The sequence below is a fragment of the Mus caroli genome, chromosome 7 (assembly GCF_900094665.2).
Source record: "Mus caroli chromosome 7, CAROLI_EIJ_v1.1, whole genome shotgun sequence".
Lineage (NCBI taxonomy): Eukaryota > Metazoa > Chordata > Mammalia > Rodentia > Muridae > Mus > Mus caroli.
This window is the reverse complement of record NC_034576.1, coordinates 124,421,621-124,442,595: the sequence shown is the minus strand read 5'-3', so window position 1 is coordinate 124,442,595 and position 20,975 is coordinate 124,421,621. Positions and strand designations below refer to the sequence as shown.

General features: G+C 48.0%; 1 protein-coding gene across 2 annotated transcripts in view; it reads right to left on the bottom strand.

The window, feature by feature from the left end:
* Prkcb (protein kinase C beta) overlaps positions 1 to 20,449 on the bottom strand; it is a 335,554-nt gene extending 315,105 nt beyond the window's left edge. For both annotated transcript variants that reach the window (XM_021166848.2, XM_021166849.2), the window contains exons 1-2: positions 20,054 to 20,449; positions 19,027 to 19,058 (exon numbers count right to left, since the gene is read on the bottom strand). In XM_021166848.2, the coding sequence (XP_021022507.1) occupies positions 19,027 to 19,058; positions 20,054 to 20,226 (205 nt within the window). In that variant the 5' untranslated portion in view covers positions 20,227 to 20,449. The remainder of the gene's footprint in view (positions 1 to 19,026; positions 19,059 to 20,053) is intronic.
* Positions 20,450 to 20,975: the final 526 nt, after the last annotated feature.

Sequence of the window (20,975 nt, the reverse complement as noted above, 5' to 3'; positions counted from 1 at the left end):
GCCAGGCTTGCGGGGGTGCAGCCCTGAGGAGGCAGGTCCTGGGCTCACTGGCCAGCCAACTTAGACTACATGGAAAGGTCCAAGCCAGTGAAAGACTCTGTCTCTAAAAACAAAGTAGACATCACCTGAGAAATGAAACCTGAGGTTATCCTCTAGCATCCCCACATGTGCACACACACACACACGCACCACACAAACACACATAATTTTTTTTTTAAGTTCTGGAGTGCATATCAAAAAGACAGATTCCAGGTCACCAAGAGCTGCTAGATAGTTACTAGGGAGCTAGTAGATAATTAATAGATAACTAAGAGATAGGTAATAATTACTTCAAAAGTACCACCAAAAGAAGAGCATTACAATTACAGGCTGTGTGCAATCTTGTCCAAGAGTCTAATGAACTCAGGAACTGGGTGTGCATTAAGCAGCCTTGAAGAAGACGAGGATAAAACTCAGAACAGAGATGGCATCTGAGCTGATGTTCCACAGACGACAAACTAGCCAAGCCAATGACCTGATGTATTTAAAAACAACAACAAAATCCATAGTTCCCACAACATAATATTCACAATGTCCAGTGTACAGTCTTAAATGACTTGATGTATGAAAAACATCTAAGGAGAGATAACTCATCTCCAAGGGACAGTTAATCAAGCGGGACATGTGGAGAGGAGAAAACACTCCTATTATATTGTGGCAGCCATCCGAAATTTCAGGAGAGGTATTGCATTCAGCTGCAAGTGACAGAAATGACTGACTTATCTTGAAATGACTCAAGCAGTAAGAAAGTTAATTGTCTAACAAACAAAATGTGAGAGTTTTTCTCCACCTTTTCCCACTTCTGCTCAGCAAACCAACCCTGTCCCTCTGACAACAGACACTTGCCACAGCTCTATGCATAACGTAGGTACCACAAGAAGTTCTTACAACAAATCCTTGACCCCACGTTCCCCTCTCCTTTGCACATCCTTCTCTAACAATATGGTTCTTGTGTGTGTGTGTGTGTGTGTGTGTGTGTATGTATGTGTAGGTAGGTAGGTAGGTAGGTGGGTAGGTAGGTAGGTGGGTATGAGCTTTTGAAGGTCCAAGAAAGGAGACACCAGTGAGGAAGAAAAAATTTGGGAAGATCCTGAATCTCTGATGAGCCGTCCCTGACTACCTCCACTCTGAAAGGAACGACTTACCTCCTAACGCTTGTCAAAGTGTTCATTATTAACAGCCAAAGAATCCTTAAATAAATGGAAAGTGCTTAAAGTATGTATGTATATATGTATATGAGTGCTGTATTTGCATGTATGCCAGCATGACAGAAGAGGGCATCAGATCCCACCATAAATGGTTACAAACCGTCATGTAGTTGCTGGGAATTGAACTCTGGAACAGTAGTCAGTACTCTTAACTGCTGAGCTATCTCTCCAGCCCCATAAATAAATTAAAAAAAAAAAAACACTAGAATTGGAGAACTAGTAACATTCTATATAAATAGAACACAAGCATGAAAAAGATAATGAAAGTGATAATTAAGTCTCCACTGGGAGTGTGGTGGCCCCTGACTCTGATGCCAACACTCAAGGGCAGGAGGAACGGGAATTCCAAGCTATTCTGAGCTACATAGTGAGTCCTTGTTTCAAAAAAAAAATGGGGGGAGGTGTAAGGGGGAGAAGAGAGGAAGAGGGAGAAGAAGAGAAGCAAGAGGGGGTTTTAAAATATGCTAACTCCAAAGTCCAACAGTCCCCTCACTAACTAGAAGAATTGTTTTTAATTAAATCTCATGTTTAATGACATACTTCATTAGAACCCTTGAGTACCTCCAGGAATATGGTTTAGATACTTGTAAATATTTCTTGGTCTATTAGTTACTTTCATACCTGCATCTGCAACTGTAACTTGTATTCTAACTCCCAGATTGTGGCTTCCTGATTTGTCTGTATTCCCAGTCGCCTCTGGATACATAGGACCTGGGTATACCACAGGTGTCTCATACTTAACATAGCACAGAAACTGTTGCCCTTCCTCCAGCTCAGCCCTGGGGCAGAGGGAATCCTCTTCTCCAAATCACTCTACCACAAGGTGGCTGCCATCGAATTTGATTGCAACCTCTCTGTACAGTCGATCCTACCCTGGTCCTTTGCACAGGAGAAGACAGAAGCTGAGGGCAGAAAATCTGCATGAGGCCACAGTCTTGAATTCACATTCAATTTCCATTCCTTCCAACTTCAGGGAGTAGGGGCTCCTCAGATAAGAGTCTTCACCCAGGCTCTGCCCTCTCTTCCTGCCCACACATTTCACTGCGCTCTCTCCTCTGCTTTCCTCAGGCCCCATCCCTACTCAGTCTCTCTAGTTTTCCTCTCTCACTTGACCTAACATTCAGTCTGGGCCAGCGAGAGGGCTCAGTGGATAAAGGTGCTTGCTGCCAAGCCTGATGACCTGAGTTAGACCCCTGGGTCCCACATGGTAGAAGGAGAGAACAACCCCCACAAAGTTCCCTTCTGACTTCCACATGCCTCTCATGGTACAAACATGTATGTGCACACACACAATAGTAGTAGTAATAAGAATAATACAAATATGAATATTAATTTTAAAAAGATGGCAGTCTCTAACCTTGGGAAGAGCTGAGCTCATCTTTGAACCTAGAAGTCATTTTGTCCCAGTTCCTTACCTACCCATCAAAATCTCCTCTCCAAGGCAGCCTGAAGCCAGGATCTTCACCACTTTCTTTCCTCCAGTGTCTTGTCCCCCTTGCTCCACATTTCTCCTCCTCCTCTTCTTCTTCATCCTACTCCTACTCCTTCCTCTCTCTCTCTCTCTCTCTCTCTCTCTCTCTCTCTCTCTCTCTCTCTCTTTCTCTCTCTCTCCTTCCCCTTCCCTCCCTCCCTCCCTTCCTCCTCTTCCTCAAACCACAAACACCAACTTAGCCCCTATGTCATCCTCCCTGAAACCCTGAGAAATGAGCTGTGCCCTCTCCTCTGCCCCTGCCCTTCCAGCTATCTGTAGACCCTGGCTTATGAGTCTGTCCACCATTGTGCTTGAGAGCAGAAGCACGCATTGTGTCTTACTTCCCCTATACTACACCAGGTGGGTGAACATGCCAGATAGACCACCCTGTGCCACCAGCCCCTGTTATTATGGGTGGGAATGGGGAAAGAGCTCAGACTTCCCACATCAGATCCCACACCCTGCTATGCCTCCTCCCACACCTTGGCCAAAGACTGCTGCCAGCAAACCTGTGTGTCTAGGAACATGGCTGCCTTGGTTAGTCACTCTGTTCACATATAGAGACACCCCAATTTATGGAGGTTCAAGTTATAGAGGGCATTGCTCTACTTTATGTTGGTATGAAAGCAATAGAGAATTCTCTAAAACCCCATTTTGAATTTTGCACTGCGATCCTTGTCCATAATATATAGCTTCATACGATGCTGCGATAACACTCAACACAGTGTGCTGGTTGCTAAGCTGTGCTGTTCCATAGGTTAATGGCATTGACTTTCAACTTCAAAGTATTTACAATTCACAGTGGGGTTGTTGAGATGTAACCTGTTCATAAGTCAAATAAACATCTGTCCTTCCAAGCTTTGAGGTCTTGGGCAGGCCACTTAACACCTCTCGACCCCAGCTGCCTTGCAGAATTTCTAATGGACTCACCTCCTAATGTGCTACACCTCCAGCGAGATGTATGAAGCACCCAGCTCAGCTCAGCTCTGTGGGGGAAGTACTAGGTCCCACTAAAGCACCTACTGTATGCAATCCCTTTCCTTCCAAATGACTCAGAAACTTGCATAGCACTTAAGATACCCTCCTGGCAGAAAACTTAAGCCCGAAGAACTCAGCTGACTGTAGCCATAGGAATATTGAGAAACTTGAAAACAGCGTTCTAAGCTCCTTACATACACTAAGACTAAAGTCTACTGAGGTTCAAGCTTCCTCAGCAGGGAGAGACTGAACCGGAAACATTGTTCCCTCCAGATGCCTTCCACTTCCCCTCAAGTGTTGCCAGTTTCCCTCACGATGGCTGCTGCAGTCTGCCCTTGCCGTGCCGTCCTTTCCCATCCTGGGCCATCTTGTGCCCTTCACTTTGGTGTTTGGAAACTCAAACTCTGATTCAAAGAGCCTTGAATTCAGTCTGAGCGCTGCAGTTCTTTAAGAAATGCTTCTCTTCTCTGAGCCAGTTCTCTCACGTGTGAATGGGGATAATATTATTGACAGATCTTAGTGGAAGGTGAACACTCAAAGGGATAAAACTTGTGAAATGACCAGCTCACTGAAAGGATTCAAACATTAGGAGCTTCAACATCATTGTCATCATCGTCATCACCACCACCATCATCACCATCATCACCATCAATACTGTCACCACCACCATCATCATCACCATCAACAGTCACCAACACCACCGTCACCATCATTAAGACCGTCACCAGCATCATGACCATAGTCACTATCACCATCACTCGTTGCCTCCACAGCTCCAGAGCACTACCTTCTTTTTAAGCAATCCTGAAACTCGGTCTGTGTTTGCATTGTAACTGTGTATACGCTTGGAAAATCTCTCAAGTCTTTATGGTTCCATTTTTCTCCGCATGTTCCAAGAGCAGTAGCAGCGGCTGCTGCATGGGGCTGATGCACTGATTAAATAAGTTAATATATGTAAAGTACTTAGAACAGTGCCAGGCACATAGTGAGCACTCAGTAAATGTCAGCCTGAGTCAGCTGCAGTAAGAATCTTACTTGAGGATGTCCAGGAAATGGAAAATTCCTTTGACTCATCTGTCCAACAAATTAGGCCCTTCTAGGGACTGCAGAATCAATCTCTCTCTCTCTCTCTCTCTCTCTCTCTCTCTCTCTCTCTCTCTCTCTCCCTCTCTTCCTCCATCCCTCCCTCCCTCTCTCCCCCCACTCCATTTTCTCTTTCCCCTCCCTCCCTCTCCTCTCTCTCTTTCTCTCTTCCTCTCTCTACCCCTCCCTCTGTCCCTCCCTTCTTCTCTCCTCTCCCCCTCCATTCTCTCTTTCTGCTCTCTCCCTCCCTCCACTCTTTTTCATCACCACCTCCCTAACCCCGATTTCATTTTTTTCTTGGACTTGACTTTTTGTCCCATCTGCAGCATTCTGGCCCCCTGTGGTCCTTGGGCCCCAAATCAGAGAAAGCCAGAAGGGAAAGAGAATGAGGCCAGCTGTCATTGGGGCTGCCACCTACCCAGGGACCGCAGAGAATATAAACACACAGTGAATTCAAGCTCCAGCTGGAGGCAGTCCTCTGCAGAGTCCCACCTCAGGGACCTGACCCACCCTGATGCTGGCACACTGTGTGCACCACCCCTCCTGGCTGCTCTGTGCACCCCTACACACCTCCCCTCCCTCTGGGAAGGTTCTGCTTATAAAACACTTCTTTCGCAGCCCACGTTACCCCCATAAGCAGTTCCTTCTCTTTGCAATCTCTGGACACCTCTTGTCACAGCAATCTGACACTTAACCCCAGCAGAAGTTCAGGCCAGGCTGGTCTACCAAAACCACTCATTCCAATTGTAAAGATGTGATACACTATACTTAACATTCAATTTGGGGAAAAAAGGAACTTGTCTGTGATATGTTAATGTTCAAGGAAGACGACCAAAATAATCTTGGGGTAGTGTGTTAGAGTGAGAGGGAAATTCTAATTATGAAGAATTCAAAACAATGCATTTGTGTCCCTAAAAATAAATTAAGCCTCCACAGTCCACGGGCCAACGTCATGAGCCTCCAAGGCTGCTTCCTTGATGCTCTTCAGAGCGACTTTCAAACCATGCTGTCTACCCACGGTAGAAACGCCATTTATGCCTGACCCAGTTCACCCGAGCCTGCATAGGAACACACGAAATAAAAGATTCATGAAGCCATACTTGCCCTTCCCAAGGCTGAGGCATTCTGATAGTTTTCCTGTTCTGACTTTTCACAGTGTACCTGACTTACTAAATTGATGTTGTGGCCCTCCAGTGAGTGGTAACCCACAGCAGTGAAAATCAAATGTAGAAGAGGAGCTGGGGAGGTGAATCGGTTGTAAAATGCTTGTGCCCCCAGAGTCTGTAAATCTCTCTATGTCTCTGTGTGTGTGCATGCATGCGTGTGTGTGTACATGTGTGTGCATGTGCATGCACATGAGTGTGTGGGCATGTGTGTGTGTGTATGTGTGTGTGGGGGGTGTTTTCCTGGAGATCAAATGCAGGATCTTGTGTACTCTAAGCAAATAATCTACCACTCAGCTGCCTTCTCAGTCACTCCTGCTTGACACACACATTCTTAGTTCTAACAAAACACCCCAGTTTCAGCCATGGGACCAGCTTTGTCTCCTAGTCTGATGACTGCACCACCTCCCTTTCCTACTTCCCCAGTGCCTTATGGGCATCGAGTTATTCATCCAGTGAACCACCCTCATGCAGTCGTCATCAATGATACCAGCCAGGGGGTGTGGGAGGAGAGCTGAGACTGGTGCCCATTAGGACATCTTCACAGGGACATTCTGAGACCATCTCTGTCTTCTCAGTGCTAACATACAACAAGCAGTCATATGCTTTCTGTATGCCCCAGTCTTATGTAATCCAATGGCACCCCGGCAAAGCAGACTACAGCATTATCCACATTTCAGAGACAAAAACCAAAAGACTGCAAGTAAGTAAAACACCCAAGGCCCTGCATGTGATCAGTGAAGAAGCAGGTGTCTGAACCTATGACCTTAACCAGGATGGCACAAGACCATGTTTGCATCCCTGCACACTTCTACAGTCCCACAGGCCAAAGGGTATCACACAAACTCCCTTGCATGTCTGTCTGTCTGTCTGTCTCCTCAGGAGCAGAGGCATGTGCTCCTTGCTCTGACTCTCACACACTGGATACAGTGCCAAGTGTTTGGGGGTAACTGATTATAGAACCCAGTAGTAATGATGGAAGAATTAAATGCCCTAAGCCCTTGGCTGTGCTCACACAGCATCTCACTCGGCTCCATCAGTTCCCTGTAAGGACCATCTTACCAGGTATGAGCAGTAAGCATTTCCACTGTGGCCTGCTGTAGGCTCAAGTTCATTTTGGGAAACCGACACTAAACTGGAACATGTTTCAGAGACACATTAAAATTGGTGTGCTAGATTCCAAAGACATCCCAAATTATTCACAGCTTCCCCCCACCCCCCATCAAAAGCAAGGTCTATTCTCTCTTCTATTTTTTTCCTTTTCCTTTTTTTTTCAAGAGTGAGCTTACACTTTGCTTCTGCTAAGAGAAGAAGGCCCTCCACCACCTCTGAGTGTCCCCTCAACTCATGTGTGGGGATTGTACCCACCACCTCATGCCTAAGCTGGAATGACCCACTAGATAATGAAGAAAAAATCTCCCATGTCCTACACATCCCAGGTGAGGCTCAAGTCGGTGGTTAAGACCAGCCAAGAACACACAAACTGCCAGGTGCAGCCCAGCCCAACTTAATGACCCCAGGAAATAGTGCTCACCAAAATCACTTTATTTTACTCTACCAGTCTTTGTTCTGCAATAATGAATCATTGATTTGGGAGGCTGGGAGGAAAACTTACATACAAAGAATGATAAATAAAAGTATGCCTAGCCCTAAATCAGCCATAGTGTCCAGGATGCCTACACACATAAATCCTAGTCTTTAAGGACTAGAAAGATGGCTCAAGCAAGTAGACACTCTTAGAAAAGGTCCAGCACTACATTGGGTAGTTCATAACCACCTTTAAACACCAGCTTTAAGTAACCTGGCGCCCTCTTCTGGCCTCCACAGACACCTGCATTCACATGCACATACACATAGCCACACAAAGTGCAAACAAAGCTTATTTTTGATAACTGGTTTATTGAGAGAGCCGGAAATTCTAACAATAACCACCAGATTGTTCTAACTGTTAAAAAAAACAGTAAGAATGCTACCTTATCTCACTCTTTAAAAACAGACAGATCAGGATGTAAAGTGAATAAATTAAGCAGTGGGGTGAAAAACAGACAGAACTTGCTTTCCCCACAAAGTGCACCAGATAAGGTACAGGGATACAATGTTTCACATCACAGTTTGGCTGGTCAAGTGCAAGAGAAAACAGAATACCTAGTTATAAAGGGAAGACTGAAAACCGTGACTTTGGAAGCTGAGGAAAGATCTATTGTGTTCACCAAAAGCTATTTCCCTTTACTCCCAAAGACAGAGCTGGTCGTTCCGTTCTGCCCACCTTTTCTTGCTTCCCCCTACCCCCACCCTGCAGACAGTGTTGCCCTGTGCCTGAGTTCTTATCCACAGATGTGAGCAGAAGTAACAGGTGTCCCTCCAGAGCAGACCGGTTGTGGGATGAATGTGTTTTCTCACATGCTCTCTCCCCAACTCACTGGTCCAAGGAAGGAGGGCCCTAGGGCCCCACATGAAGACTGCCTAGTCAGGATCCCCTGCATGGAGGGTTGGGGTGGTGTCTCTGATGCAAATGAGATGCAAATGTTCTGTTAAACCTCAGAGACTCTGAGGCTTATCCATTACAGTCGCTTTAAGAGATCCCCACTAATACCTTGACTAATAGAGAGTTTTACATTTTTAAGTTCTAAATATAGTTTGTGAACTCCAGTTCTCCAAGCATTAACAGAACTAAATTATTGGGTGGGAAAATTGTCAGAATGCCCTGGCTTCTTTATTATCGTTTTCAGCAGCTAGGCAACATTGCAACAGGAAGCAGATGTCACCCCTAAGGAGACAAACAGCACCATCCTTCAATGGTGACGCCAGAAGGTGCCTGTCTCCCAGAAAGATGTCACTTCCCTATGCAAAGCTGAAAAGCCCCAGCTAACATTTTTCAGGACCAGCCTCAGTAGCTGGGTCTTCTGGCCAAGTGTCATTGGTATGTGGCTGAGGAAGGAGAATGGCAAGCCTGAGGCCAGACTGGGCTAGCAAGACCCTGTCTTCATGAAGTAAAATAAGGACTTCCTGGGTAAAATGGCTAATTAGCAGCTACCTCCCATGGCGTGGTGAATGAGAAGCCACGAAGGATACTCTCTGCCCAGAAGAGAGAAAGATTGGAGAGCACTGGGCAGCAATCACACAGGAGAAGACCCTGGAGAGCACAGACAAGCAAAGCTTGGGCCATGCAAAGGCTTAAGAAATAAGGTCTTGCCAGGCGTGGTGACGCACACCTTTGATCCCAGCACTCGGGAGGCAGAGGCAGGTGGATTTCTGAGTTAGAGGCCAGCCTGGTCTACAAAGTGAGTTCCAGGACAGCCAGGGATATCCAGAGAAACCCTGTCTCGAAAAACCAAATAAAGGAAAGGAAAGGAAGGGAGGGGAGGGGAGGGGAGGGGAGGGGAGGAAGAGAAGAGAAGAGAAGAGAAGAGAAGAGAAGAGAAGAGAAGAGAAGAGAAGAGAAGAGAAGAGAAGAGAAGAGAAGAGAAGAGAAGAGAAGAGAANGAAGAGAAGAGAAGAGAAGAGAAGAGAAGAGAAGAGAAGAGAAGAGAAGAGAAGAGAAGAGAAGAGAAGAGAAGAGAAGAGAAGAGAAAAAGAAACAAGGTCTTAGGTGCCCCTCCCCAGCAGTGGGAGGAGAATCAAAGGCTTTGTATGAAAGGTAGGTAAGGTGACCCTGGTCAATAGAGGCCAACAGTCTTACTCATGGATGAACCCCCAGTTCTCATGACCCTCAAACCCAAACTAGTAGTCTCAGTGTGGAAGTGACCTCTCGGGTGTAGCAGGTCAGCAGTGGAGAGGAGACATGTTTTCTACTCCTTGTGTGTGCCTCAAAGTGCTGCCATCTTCTTGCTTAAAATTGAGCTATGAAGGAGGGGGAGGTGACTTAAAAGCAAGGAACAATCACAAGGCAGAGATCCTGGCTTCCATCCTGCCACTGCCTGAGAATGGGAGACAGTCAGGGGAAGCAGCCCTGGAGAGAAAAATCAGACTGGCTTCAGGAAGTTTAGGCAATGAAGAGCATGATGATGGTGAGTTCAGGGCTAGCCTGGGCTGTTTAGGGCCAGCCTGGGCTATTCAATGAGGCTTTGTCTGAAACATACACTCACAGAGGGAAGGAGAGAGGGAGAGGAAGGGAAAGAAATTGTATGTATATACATTCTTACGAGTGGTTCCCACCAATACAAAGAACAGGGTGATTTCCAACATAAGCACTAGCCATAAAAATCATAAGCCAATGTCTTTCAGATTGCAACTTCCAGCTCTTACATGCTCTTTGTAAGTATCTTCAGCCCCTAAGAGACCAAAAAAAATTCCTTTGAAAAGTAAAAGAACCCACACTGAAAAGGAGAGATACAGCCCAGCTCTCAGGAGGTGGAGGCAGAAGGATTGGGAGTTCAAACACAGTTAGAGGCCTGGAGGCTGGTCTGGACTGCTGGGGAGACTGGTGCCAACCACCAAGGGAACAAAGAGAAAGAGAAAGAGAAGAATCTGAAATCTGTTTGATGTTGAAATGCTATCAATACATTTTCAAAAGTGGGCAGATGGGGACTCACCCACCGGTCTCAATTCAATTAATTAAAACACCACTAGGCAGGAAGAGGTTCTGAGAAAGCCTGACACTCAGCCCTTCTCACATCACCTCTCTTGTCCCTGCTGAGCTGTGTGCTCTCTCAGCTCCATGGTTAGCTGCCAAGCAGGCAGGGTCAGCATGTCCACTTCCCAGGCACCTCCTCACAGGGAGGAGAGGACCTAACCAAAAAAAGCAACACCCACCACGCATGAACGGCCTTCTGTGTGTCAGTCAAGATGCCCATGGAACACTTGACAAGAGCCCTGGAAACCAGATCCTGTTTCCACTTCCCTGTACCTATGAGGAAACAGAAGCCTCAAGTGGCTAAGTCAAGGTTGATAGTAGGAGACCAAGATTTAAGCCAAACCCCCCACCTCTTTGGACATGTGTACATGCACATATATGGACATGCAGGTGGGTATGTCCACATGCATGTGGAAGGCAAAAGAGGATGTCCAGTGTCCTGTTCCATCACTCTCCACCTTATTCCTTTGAGACGGTCTCTCACTGAACCTCTCACTGAACCTGGAGCTACACTGGTGGTCAGCAAGCTGCAGAGATCCTTGTCTCTGCCCTGTGCAACTCCTAGGTTACAAGCATTCAAACTCAGTCTCTCATGCTTGCACAGCAAGCCCTCTTACGCAGCTCCATGGCCCTCAACCAAAACCTTTTCTGTCCCCCAAGCACATACCTGTCACCATTGCCCCACACGTGCTCCATCAGCATGTGCTGTTGGGTGATTGGCAGCAGCACAGAAAGAGAGGAGTGGGAGGATTCCTTTCAAAGGAAGAATCATTTCTATGGTCCTCTCCGCCAAAGGACGCAATGAAGAGAGGCATCCCTATTGTTAGCACCACAAAAATAACCTGGTAACCACCACCACCCCCAAAATAGGACAGTCAACAATATAGTGGACATGAAATTCCAAATGTCTCTTTAGGATTCAAAACGTAACAGTGGTCCCCATGCACTCAGCAGCTGTGTCCCTATCACCCCTCAGTGGCTGTGTCCTCCATCTCAGCTGACCTCCAAAGCCTGGAACTTCAGGATCTGAGTCACAGCTGATTGTTTCAAACGGCATCTCATGCTGGCTAGAAGCATTTGGCCACGTAACTACGCACACCCCCGCCACACACACACACACACACACACACACACACACCACCTCAAGACAATGACAACAAACCCTTCCTAGTGGCCAGGCTGCCTATACCAGATCCAAACATTAGGGCATGACTCTGTGACCGTCATCTCCCACCAGCTCCTCCCACACCCCCTTCTTCCTGTTCCCTGCAGGCACCCTGTTCTCTCTCCTCCATAGCTCCACATGTACTCTCTTCTGTCCCTACCCCCTTGTCACTCTAGGAACTCCTACTCTTATGGTAAAACTGTTCTCAAATGTCACCTCATCTATGTCATCCTCTCTACCTCTCTCCAAGGAATATCGAGGCCACCCTGAGTGTTTTTACACCCTTTGTAGAGCACTTTGGATTACATATCAGAACTGACCAGCCTTGTGATAAACTTCCTTCACAAAAACTGTGTCTTCTTTCTCTTCAACGTCCCTACTGCAATGTAGCTGGGTACTATGTGTTCATTCTACGCTCTCTATATTCTTGTCCTTCTATTTTGATGCTAATTCCACGAAGGCGGGCACTCTATCCCTTACTCTGCTTCCAGTGCCTGGAACGGCACCTGATATATGATAGGATCCCAATGCATGAGTGTACAACTGGGATGGATGGAGAAAGAACTAGGCAAACAGCGGGATGGGTATTTTCTTCTTAGAATTATATTTTACCTGCCCCTAAAAAACAGAGTCATGGAGAGACAGAATCACTGGTGGCAAGTGCCTGTAATCTCACCACTCAGAACGCAGAAGGCTGAGACATCTGGATCTCTGAACTTCCTCCAGCACATCCGAGAACTTCCAAGAAAATCACTGAAACACCCCTTGCCTGGTCACAAGGAGGTGCAGCTAGTACTAAACCAAAGGTAGGGGTAGAACAGGACTGACTCAGTGGTGGGTAACTGTGGAAAACAAATGAATCATCAAAGAGGCAAGGTGCTCTGCAGGAACAAATGAAAATGCCCTCCCGCTCTCACTGAGAATGCTCAGTGGATATTTACTGGGTTGCAGATCTGTGTAGTCATGAAAGACATGTTAGCACCAATGTGAAGCACTCTCCCAAATGAAATCAGAAAGATGGGAAGAGAGCCAACACAGCATCTTTCTCCATGTGTGCTTCAATGCTGTTAACCGTGAAACTACTTCAAAAACATCACTTCCAAAAGAGAAAGAAACTGAAAGGCAGAGGACTGGTACCGTATAGTATCTGGGGCAATGCACGCAGTCTTAAGTCCCTAAAACTGGATTTCAGCTGACAAATCCCCCGATGCCCACTCTTTCTGTGTATTTACATTCCTGTCTACCAGCTGACTTGATCTACCACCCCTGAAATTGTCTGATTTCTCTGCTTTAGAACAGCCACCTCGAACTGTAACCCCTAGACAAAAAGGAAAGTCAGCTCATTATCTGAGTTACTGTGGGGATCTGGAGCACTCTGGCTGTCACGCTAAGACTTCATCTGGACGTCCCTTGTCTAAGGAGTCTCTCCTGATAGGTAACCATACAAACAGAAAGCTGGGGGCTCCCCCAAGAATGTCTCTGAGATAATGCATATCATTACATACATCACAATGCAGGTTGTTAGCTCTGGATCCTTGACAACTCAGAATGGAGAGTGAGAATTTGGGCTGCTTAATTCTTAGATGGAATGACCCCAACTCTACCTTGAAACATTTCATAGGTTAGCCTCTCGTGAACCATTCTCATAGCATCTGGTAGATTTCCATCAAGGTAAAATTAAATATTGGTTAAAAAAAATCATTTGTGGTAAGTCATATCTCTCCTTCCTATGCTACCACATGAGGAACCTTCACAGTAGCATTCAATGTCGGGTGCTGTCACCTAAACTTATTCCATACACATAGAAGTTAGTGACTGGATATGTTTTTAAAGGATGCTTGGATGGATAGAAGGATAGGTGAGCAGAAGGATGGATGTATGCATGCACGCATGCATGAATGGATATGTGGGAAAGTAGATAAACGGGTGTGTATGGTTAAAAGACAAATTTCCTACAGGATTTTCAAGCAGACATCACACTTCCAAATGTCATACATAAACACTGGGGATGCTGTAGTCTCCATAAAAAAGGCCTAACATTCCATCTATGGAATATCACACAGCTTCAACTAGAGAGACTGGATGAATGAAGTCAATAATTTCATACTACAAAAAAAAAAAAAATCTGGAAACTGGCAAGGGCCCTAGCATTGGAAAGCATCAACCTAGGAGGTGAACTTTCTAGCTCGTCCTGCTGCCTACCAAGAACAGACTGGTCTGCAGAATCAGAAGACCAGACATGAGTTTGAAATGGTACTTGGTGATGGAACTCTCCATGGCTGAAAAGTAGCGCCACGCATAATCTCAAGCTTATGACATACAGATCTATTTTTGTATATGTGTGCACATGTCGGGTGGGGAAGGAAACAGAGACAGAGAGGAAGAGAAACAGGGAGAGGCAGAGGAAGGGAAGACTCCAATATCAACATGGATGTAAGTCATTTTCTTTTTAAGATTATTTTTTATTATCTTGAGTTATGTGTATGGGGCAGGGCACATACATGTGAATGCAGGTGCCTACAGAGTCTGGAAGCATAGCGTCCCCTTGGAGATGCAGTTACCAGTCAGTCACCTGCTGTGGGTCACCTGCTGTGGGTCACCTGCTGTGGGTCACCTGCTGTGGGTCACCTGCTGTGGGTCACCTGCTGTGGGTGACGGGAGCTGACTCTGGGTCCTCTGCAGGAGCAGTGCACTCTCTGAGCCGCTAAGACACCTCTCCAGCCCTATATAAATTCACATCAAATGCTCAGCTGTCTCTGACCAGTCACACTCTCGCGGCTTTTCACACTGATGCCGATGCACTATCTACATGCTTTATCTAGACCAGGTGGGGCCTGGAGAATCACTAGTATTGGAAATAATATATTTTTGTATTAGTGTCAAGAACTTGTTTATCACACCAACCATATTTCCAAAGGTCATATTTTCTGTATTTACTTGGGAAGGTGTTCCACTGTTCAGTAACAAAGCTTCAGGGGGAGGGGAAAAGCCATCCAGGCCATGGTTACCACTTTGCAGTGTGCCTTGCTGATTCTCAGTTGACTGAGAAAGTTCAACCCATACTACTCAGTGTAACAAGATAAGTACCCAGAGACAGGTGTGGCCAAAATGAAATGACCTTTGAGTTAATATTTCCCATGTCCTTTTGTTTCTCAAGGTGGAGGATAGCACCCAAGACCTTGCATGTACTTCCACTGAGCCACCCCTAGCCCCAATTCATGTAATGGTTGATTGTTGTTTTAATTGCATATTCTAACCTGTAAATGTTAACAATAAACTACATTAAAACTTGTATTCTATAGCGTATCTATTGAGGGAAGACGACAGCTGTAGGTTCATGTGACAGTTTGTTTTCTCTCTTTTTTAAATAATTCAAACAAGAAGCTAAAAACATGTTTTCGAATTCACCAAGGGAAGGTAAAAGGGCGTTCTTGTTAGAATCATTAAGTCTAGTTCTTTATAGTCAGAAAAACAGTGGCCCCGGGCTTTTTGAGAGTCCAAGGCAAGTTCAGATCTTTCTCATGAGGGAAACTGCGCTCTGGGTCCAGACACTGAAGTATATACTGGCTGGTATTACCCGAAGTCTCATAGAAACACACCCATCTGAGCACATGAAACAGGCACAGTCATTTCCCGAGTTGCAGTCAGCTCGGCCCTGCTTCGGCACACTTTCCCACCACTAATCAAGTACTGACGATCACCTTACTTTGAGCTGTTTACTCTCACGGTGGATATTTCTCCTTAGCTACTTACTTTTACCCCAGAGCTCTACAAAGAAGACACTGTGTCCTCTTTCACCAAGATGGCGAGCAAGGTTACAGTGTGGGGATGGACTCTCCAAGGTCACACCGGGAACAGAGAGACGATCAGGGATCAGAGTCCATGTCTGTCTGGTTCCAACCACGTGCTTTAAACATCTAGATCTGAACATCTTAATGCTTCTCTATTTCTCCTGAAATGACTTCCTTTAACAAAAAAAAAAAAAAAAAAAAAAAAAGTTTCCTCTCTGCCAAACTGCAAAATCTTCCTTTGGATAAAAGTTGAATTCCTCCCAGTGATTAGTGGGTTGATTAGAATTTAAGCACAGCGTGCAGGTTCTAGGATTGTTAAGAGTGCCTTGGAGAAAGAAAGGTTTGTCCTGTGGCATAATGGGTCCCATTTCTAATCCAAAACTGTGTGCAGTTTCACAAGAGGGATCCTCTGTCAGCAGAGGCATTATCAAAGAGAGAGGGAGGAGAGTGGGTAAGTCAGTGGCTGTTAACCGAGAGTTTTGTCCTTTAGCTGTACAAAAGCAAGAAGTCTGTTCTTAAGAAAGCTTCCCAAGTCTATAAAAATCTGTGGTTCCCTGTGGTTCCTGGATGCTCTGTTCTGCACCCCGATTTCCATGACAGCTACTGGAGCATTGGGGCAGTGACAAGGGCTTCTTAATCCTGGGATCCTCCCACACCATCCTGAGGGGTTAGCCAATCTCTGCTTCCTCCACCTTTGAGATGGAAACATCCCTCCCTCCCTCCGCTGTTGGCTGGGAACGTGCTACCTGAGCTGAACACTACTGTCCTGTAGGTTCGCTTGCAACAAGACGTGGACATGCATTGGTACAGAGTATATAGCCAAGTCTCTCAAGGCAACATCCCTAAGAGTCACTGAAAATGGTGTGTCTTTTGACTTCTTTTGTCCCTTTCCTGTCCCCGCTGGCAAAAAGGAGGCCTGGTGCCTGGAGAATTGAGTATCTTCTTGAGCTGTGAGCTAACTATTGCTCCCTGGGACAGCATCATAGAAAACTGAAGGACCAGACCTCTGAACTGTTGACTTAGGTAAAAGAATAAACTCTGTTTGTTTTCTATTATAATGTTGGCCCTATTTTAAGTAAATTCACTTTAAGGTAAGATATCAGGCACCAGGTACTGAAAATAATCCTATAAAAGGAGCTCGTCTGTGGTTCCAGAATTAGTCCCAAGCAACACTGGGTACCAGTGATAAACTCCCTCCCTGCCTTCTAGGCTGTGTCCCACTCTAAGCAGCTCAGCTCAGGGGCCATGAATCTGCCCCACCACCTCCTTCCCCCCTACCCACTCCAAGTCAGATGGAGTATCCTATCAACGCAGTAACAGAGGGCCAGATGTTCAGAGCTAAGGGGAGAAAAAATAAAAAGAGAAATGATTTTGAAAATACCTTTCGCCCCTCCCCTTTCCTTTTGTTCCCAGGAACCCAGGGAGTCGAGCACACGAGGCAAACGCACTGCCAGCTTCTGGAAAAGTCTTATTCCTAAAGTTAATCATACTTCTTGAAAACTTTCATTCTGATTTTTTTCTCATTGTGCCAAAAAAAAAAAAAAATCCTAGGCTTTGAATAAAAGGATCTCCTGCTCCATATGTGCAGTCCCCCGCACATTCCAAAGCTGACTTTCCCAGCCATCAATAACAGCAGAGCAGGTGGCACAGGAGAGCCACAGAAGCAGGGTTTAAAAAATCACCCCTGACCTCGACAAGAGACAAAAACAGAAACCAATTCATGCAAGTGAAAGGCAACCTCACAGATTCTACATTCCCCACACCAAGCCACTCTCAGTGTTGTGTTTGAGAGAGACAAGTTCTAGAAAACCATCCAGACGGTGCCACTGGCCTGACTCGTTGCCACCAGCAGGGACTTGGCAGTCCTTCCATGTACTGTATAAAACTGAGTTTCCGGATCTCAGCAGAGGAGGCTGGAAACTTCCTGTCCCACTCCAGAACTCAGTAAAAGCCTTCAGCTTAGGGCAGCCGGGCCCATGCACGTCCCAAAGCCACCTCTGAGCACTGGGGTCTTTTGATTTTGCATGCAGCGCAATGGTGCAAAGCAAAGTTATCCATGGGCACTACTGTCTCACTTCAGGCTATTCCACACCCACACGCTTTCCTCTCCAGATTTAAGGCCAGTTCACAGGGTGGAGGATGGCAATTCGACCCTGAGAATACCTGTATTCCCAACAACTGGGAGACTAACAAAGAAAGACAGAAAAGCATCCAGGACAAGGTCAGTCTGGGCACAAAGTGAATCTGAGTGAGAACGGGGAAGGGGAAGATAGGAAGGGGAAGGAAAAGGTAGGAGGGGGAGGAGGTGTTGGGAGGCGAAGATACAGAACCACTTCTGACCAAACCCAACCACACCTGGCTTAAAGGGAGAGGGGCAAAACTACCTGTAAATTCAAGAGGCTAAGGGGGTCAAAAGTAGAAGGCCAGTGTTGAACAGAGACAAAGCCTCAAATGTCTGCTCTGGTAAAGGGATGACCTCAGTTCCAAATGATCGATTCAGCATGAAAGTAGAGTCAGTATTCAACAAGTCGAATGCCGTGTGTGTGTGTGTGTGTGTGTGTGTGTGTGTGTGTGTGAGAGAGAGAGAGAGAGAGAGAGAGGAGAGAGACAGAGACAGAGACAGAGACAGACAGACAGACAGGGAGACAGGGAGACAGGGAGACAGAGACAGAGACAGACAGAGACAGACAGAGGGGAGAGAGAGAGAAATTCACAAACTATGGCATTCTAAGGGTTAAACAAGGCCACATCTTTAGAGATTCAATTTAAAACCTATCTTTCCCCCTCTCCCATTTTGCATCAGAGTCTCTCTGGCACAAAGCAGGCACTCTCCTGAGCTACATTCCTCAGTCCACAGTCCATCTTGTAGGCACAAACCCTAGAGTTAAGAGAGGCCACCAAGTCTCTGATATTTGATTAGGTACCCCTGGTTAAAATCATGGCTCTCGAGCTAGAATCAAGAACCCAGGTAAGCAGTCTCTTGGAGTCCTTCTTGTGCCTCCTCAGATGTTAAAAAGGGCAACCTCAGACAGGATCCCAGAGGCACCCCATCTGGAGCCACCGCTTTCAAAGAGAGAGGAGGCCCAGGGGAAACCACAGTTGCTTTTCTAGGGGGATGCGCCATCTGCAGATGGCAGCCACCTGCAAAGCAGGGGAAAGAGGCAGACCCTCCTACTGGGAGGTAAGGGAGAGCAATGAGCAAGAAAGGGCTGGAATTCCAAAGAAAGAGGTTCCCTCCACACACAAGAGTCCTTGAAGACATTTCATTTCTTAAGCAGGGCTGGCAGTCCTGAGAGAATGCTCAGATGGCAGCGGTATGGATGCACTTTTTGACTTTTAGGGCCTTCCAGGAGCTCCACTGGCCTTTCCTGGATGGTGCATCTCTGGCCCAAATACACACCCCTTAAAAGGACCCTTTGGTAGTTGAAGGATTCCTAGCCTGGGAGGTCACTCTGACAGGCAGGATTACTTCACTCTGCCTAACTCGGCCACCTCTTTGAAGTCTGTATTACTCTCTCTTCCCACCATCGGCATCCACAGCACCACAAAGCCTACCTTGACACTGGAATCCCTGCTTCCCGAAGCCCCTGTAAAAGCACAAGAGGGAGTATCAGTCTGAGGGGTCCAGTTACCAGCGAGTTTCACACAGTCGCCCTCTCCCTTCCCACTGTCCCTCTACCCCAGGGGCAACCTCCTAGCTACAGCCTGGTCTCCAAGGTGTCTTCCACCTTGGATGGGATTGGGAGGTACACTCCCCGGAGCTTGGCAGTAGCCCCCACCTCACATCTCCCCTGCAGTACAGAGGAGACCACGACCACCAGGTGGCAGGATGCGAGGGTGCATTTCCGCCCGGGTGGGGGCGGAAGGCGGGCTGGATATTTGCCCAAGGAGATGCCGGGAGTACCCTCAAGGAAAGAGAAAAGGACCTGTCTAGAGGGAGAATGAGAGGGACTTCTCCACGGTGGTATCCCCTGAGGGGCTAGGGGGCGGGGGGGTGGTCCCCCCATGCTTGGAGGGGCAGAGGGAAGAAAGGGGCCCTGCAGCGACTTGAGGGTGAGAACCAAGGAATGAAAGGGGGGCTCAAGACTCTGGAGGCGAAGTAAGAGATAACCCAGGGCATTGCTCTAGGGACGCAGAGGGAAGGATGCTCCACGCCCCGGGGAAGTAGAGGACACCCCAGGGAGCTGCCCCGGAAAGGAGGGGTGAGGGTGAGAGCTCCTCGAGCCCGGAAGGAGGCAGAAAGATCGGGAACCCCAGGCGAGAAAGACACCCGCGGAGCTGCCCTGCCGAGGAGGGACAGCCACACTGCGCCCTGAGCCAGGTGTCGAAAAGGCGCCTGCAGCGCTGTCCCTAGGCACTCGGGTGACAGAGTGCAAGAGGGCAGAAGGCGCCTGGCGGCCAGCCGTCTGGGAGCAGAGGACCCAGCACCTGAGGGATTGGTCATCCGGGAGCGTAGGGCATAGGGATGAGCGGGATGGGGGTGATCACACGGCTCCTCCCCCCGGGGGCAACAACAGGAGTCCCCATGCGTATCGCTGCCCTCTAGGGCCCCAGGCAGGTGGCCCGCGCGGCGCACTCTCACCAGATGAAGTCGGTGCAGTGGCTGCAGAAGGTGGGCTGCTTGAAGAAGCGGGCGGTGAATTTGTGGTTCTTCACCTCGTGCACGTTCTTCTGCCGGAGGGCGCCTTTGCGGGCGAAGCGCACCGTGCTCTCCTCGCCCTCGCTCGGCGGCGGCCCCGCAGCCGGGTCAGCCATCTTGCGCGCGCGGGGACTGGGGGGAGCCCCGAGAGGTGGCGGCCCCGGGGCGGCGGGACCGCGGGGCTGCAAGCCCGGAAAGGCGCGGGATTAGGCGGCCGCTGCTGCCGCCCGGGGACCGCAGGGCCGCGCTGCCCCTTCGCGCCGGCTCTGGCGGCGGCCGCGCGCGTGTAGCTGGGCTGTCACTCGCCCAGCTGCTGCCGCTGGTCCAGCTGTGCTTGGCACCGCTGGCCCCAGCTGCGGGGGAGGGAGGCGGAGCCCCAGTGTAACCCCGCCTCCCTCATTTGCATGAAGCCCAGGCCCCGCCCAGACCCGCCAGCTGCTTTACATATCGGCACCACCAGTAACACCAGCAGAGTCACACACAGACACACACACACACACATACACGTACACCGCAACCCGCAGGCCTCCCAGCCAAGTGTTCTTAGCCGCAGCGCTGCGGCGGAAGGACCGCAGACTGCGCTGGACAGATCTGAGCCGCGCCCCTGGCACCCTGTCCTAGGCCCTGGGGTGCGTTAAGATGAGCACCTCCGGTGATCTAGCAACGACCAAACACCTAAGGACCCAAGGGGCTTAAGGAGATGAGGGTTGAACAGGCTGAAAGCAGCCAGTTTCACCTTGGCCTCTGCAGAGACTGGTACCCAGCACCCTCCATCCATCATCCCATTGGTCACTCGGCATGCGTCTCCTGGAGGGATGGGCTTTCATTGTCACTCATCCGGAGAGGCCTGTGGCCACACACACAC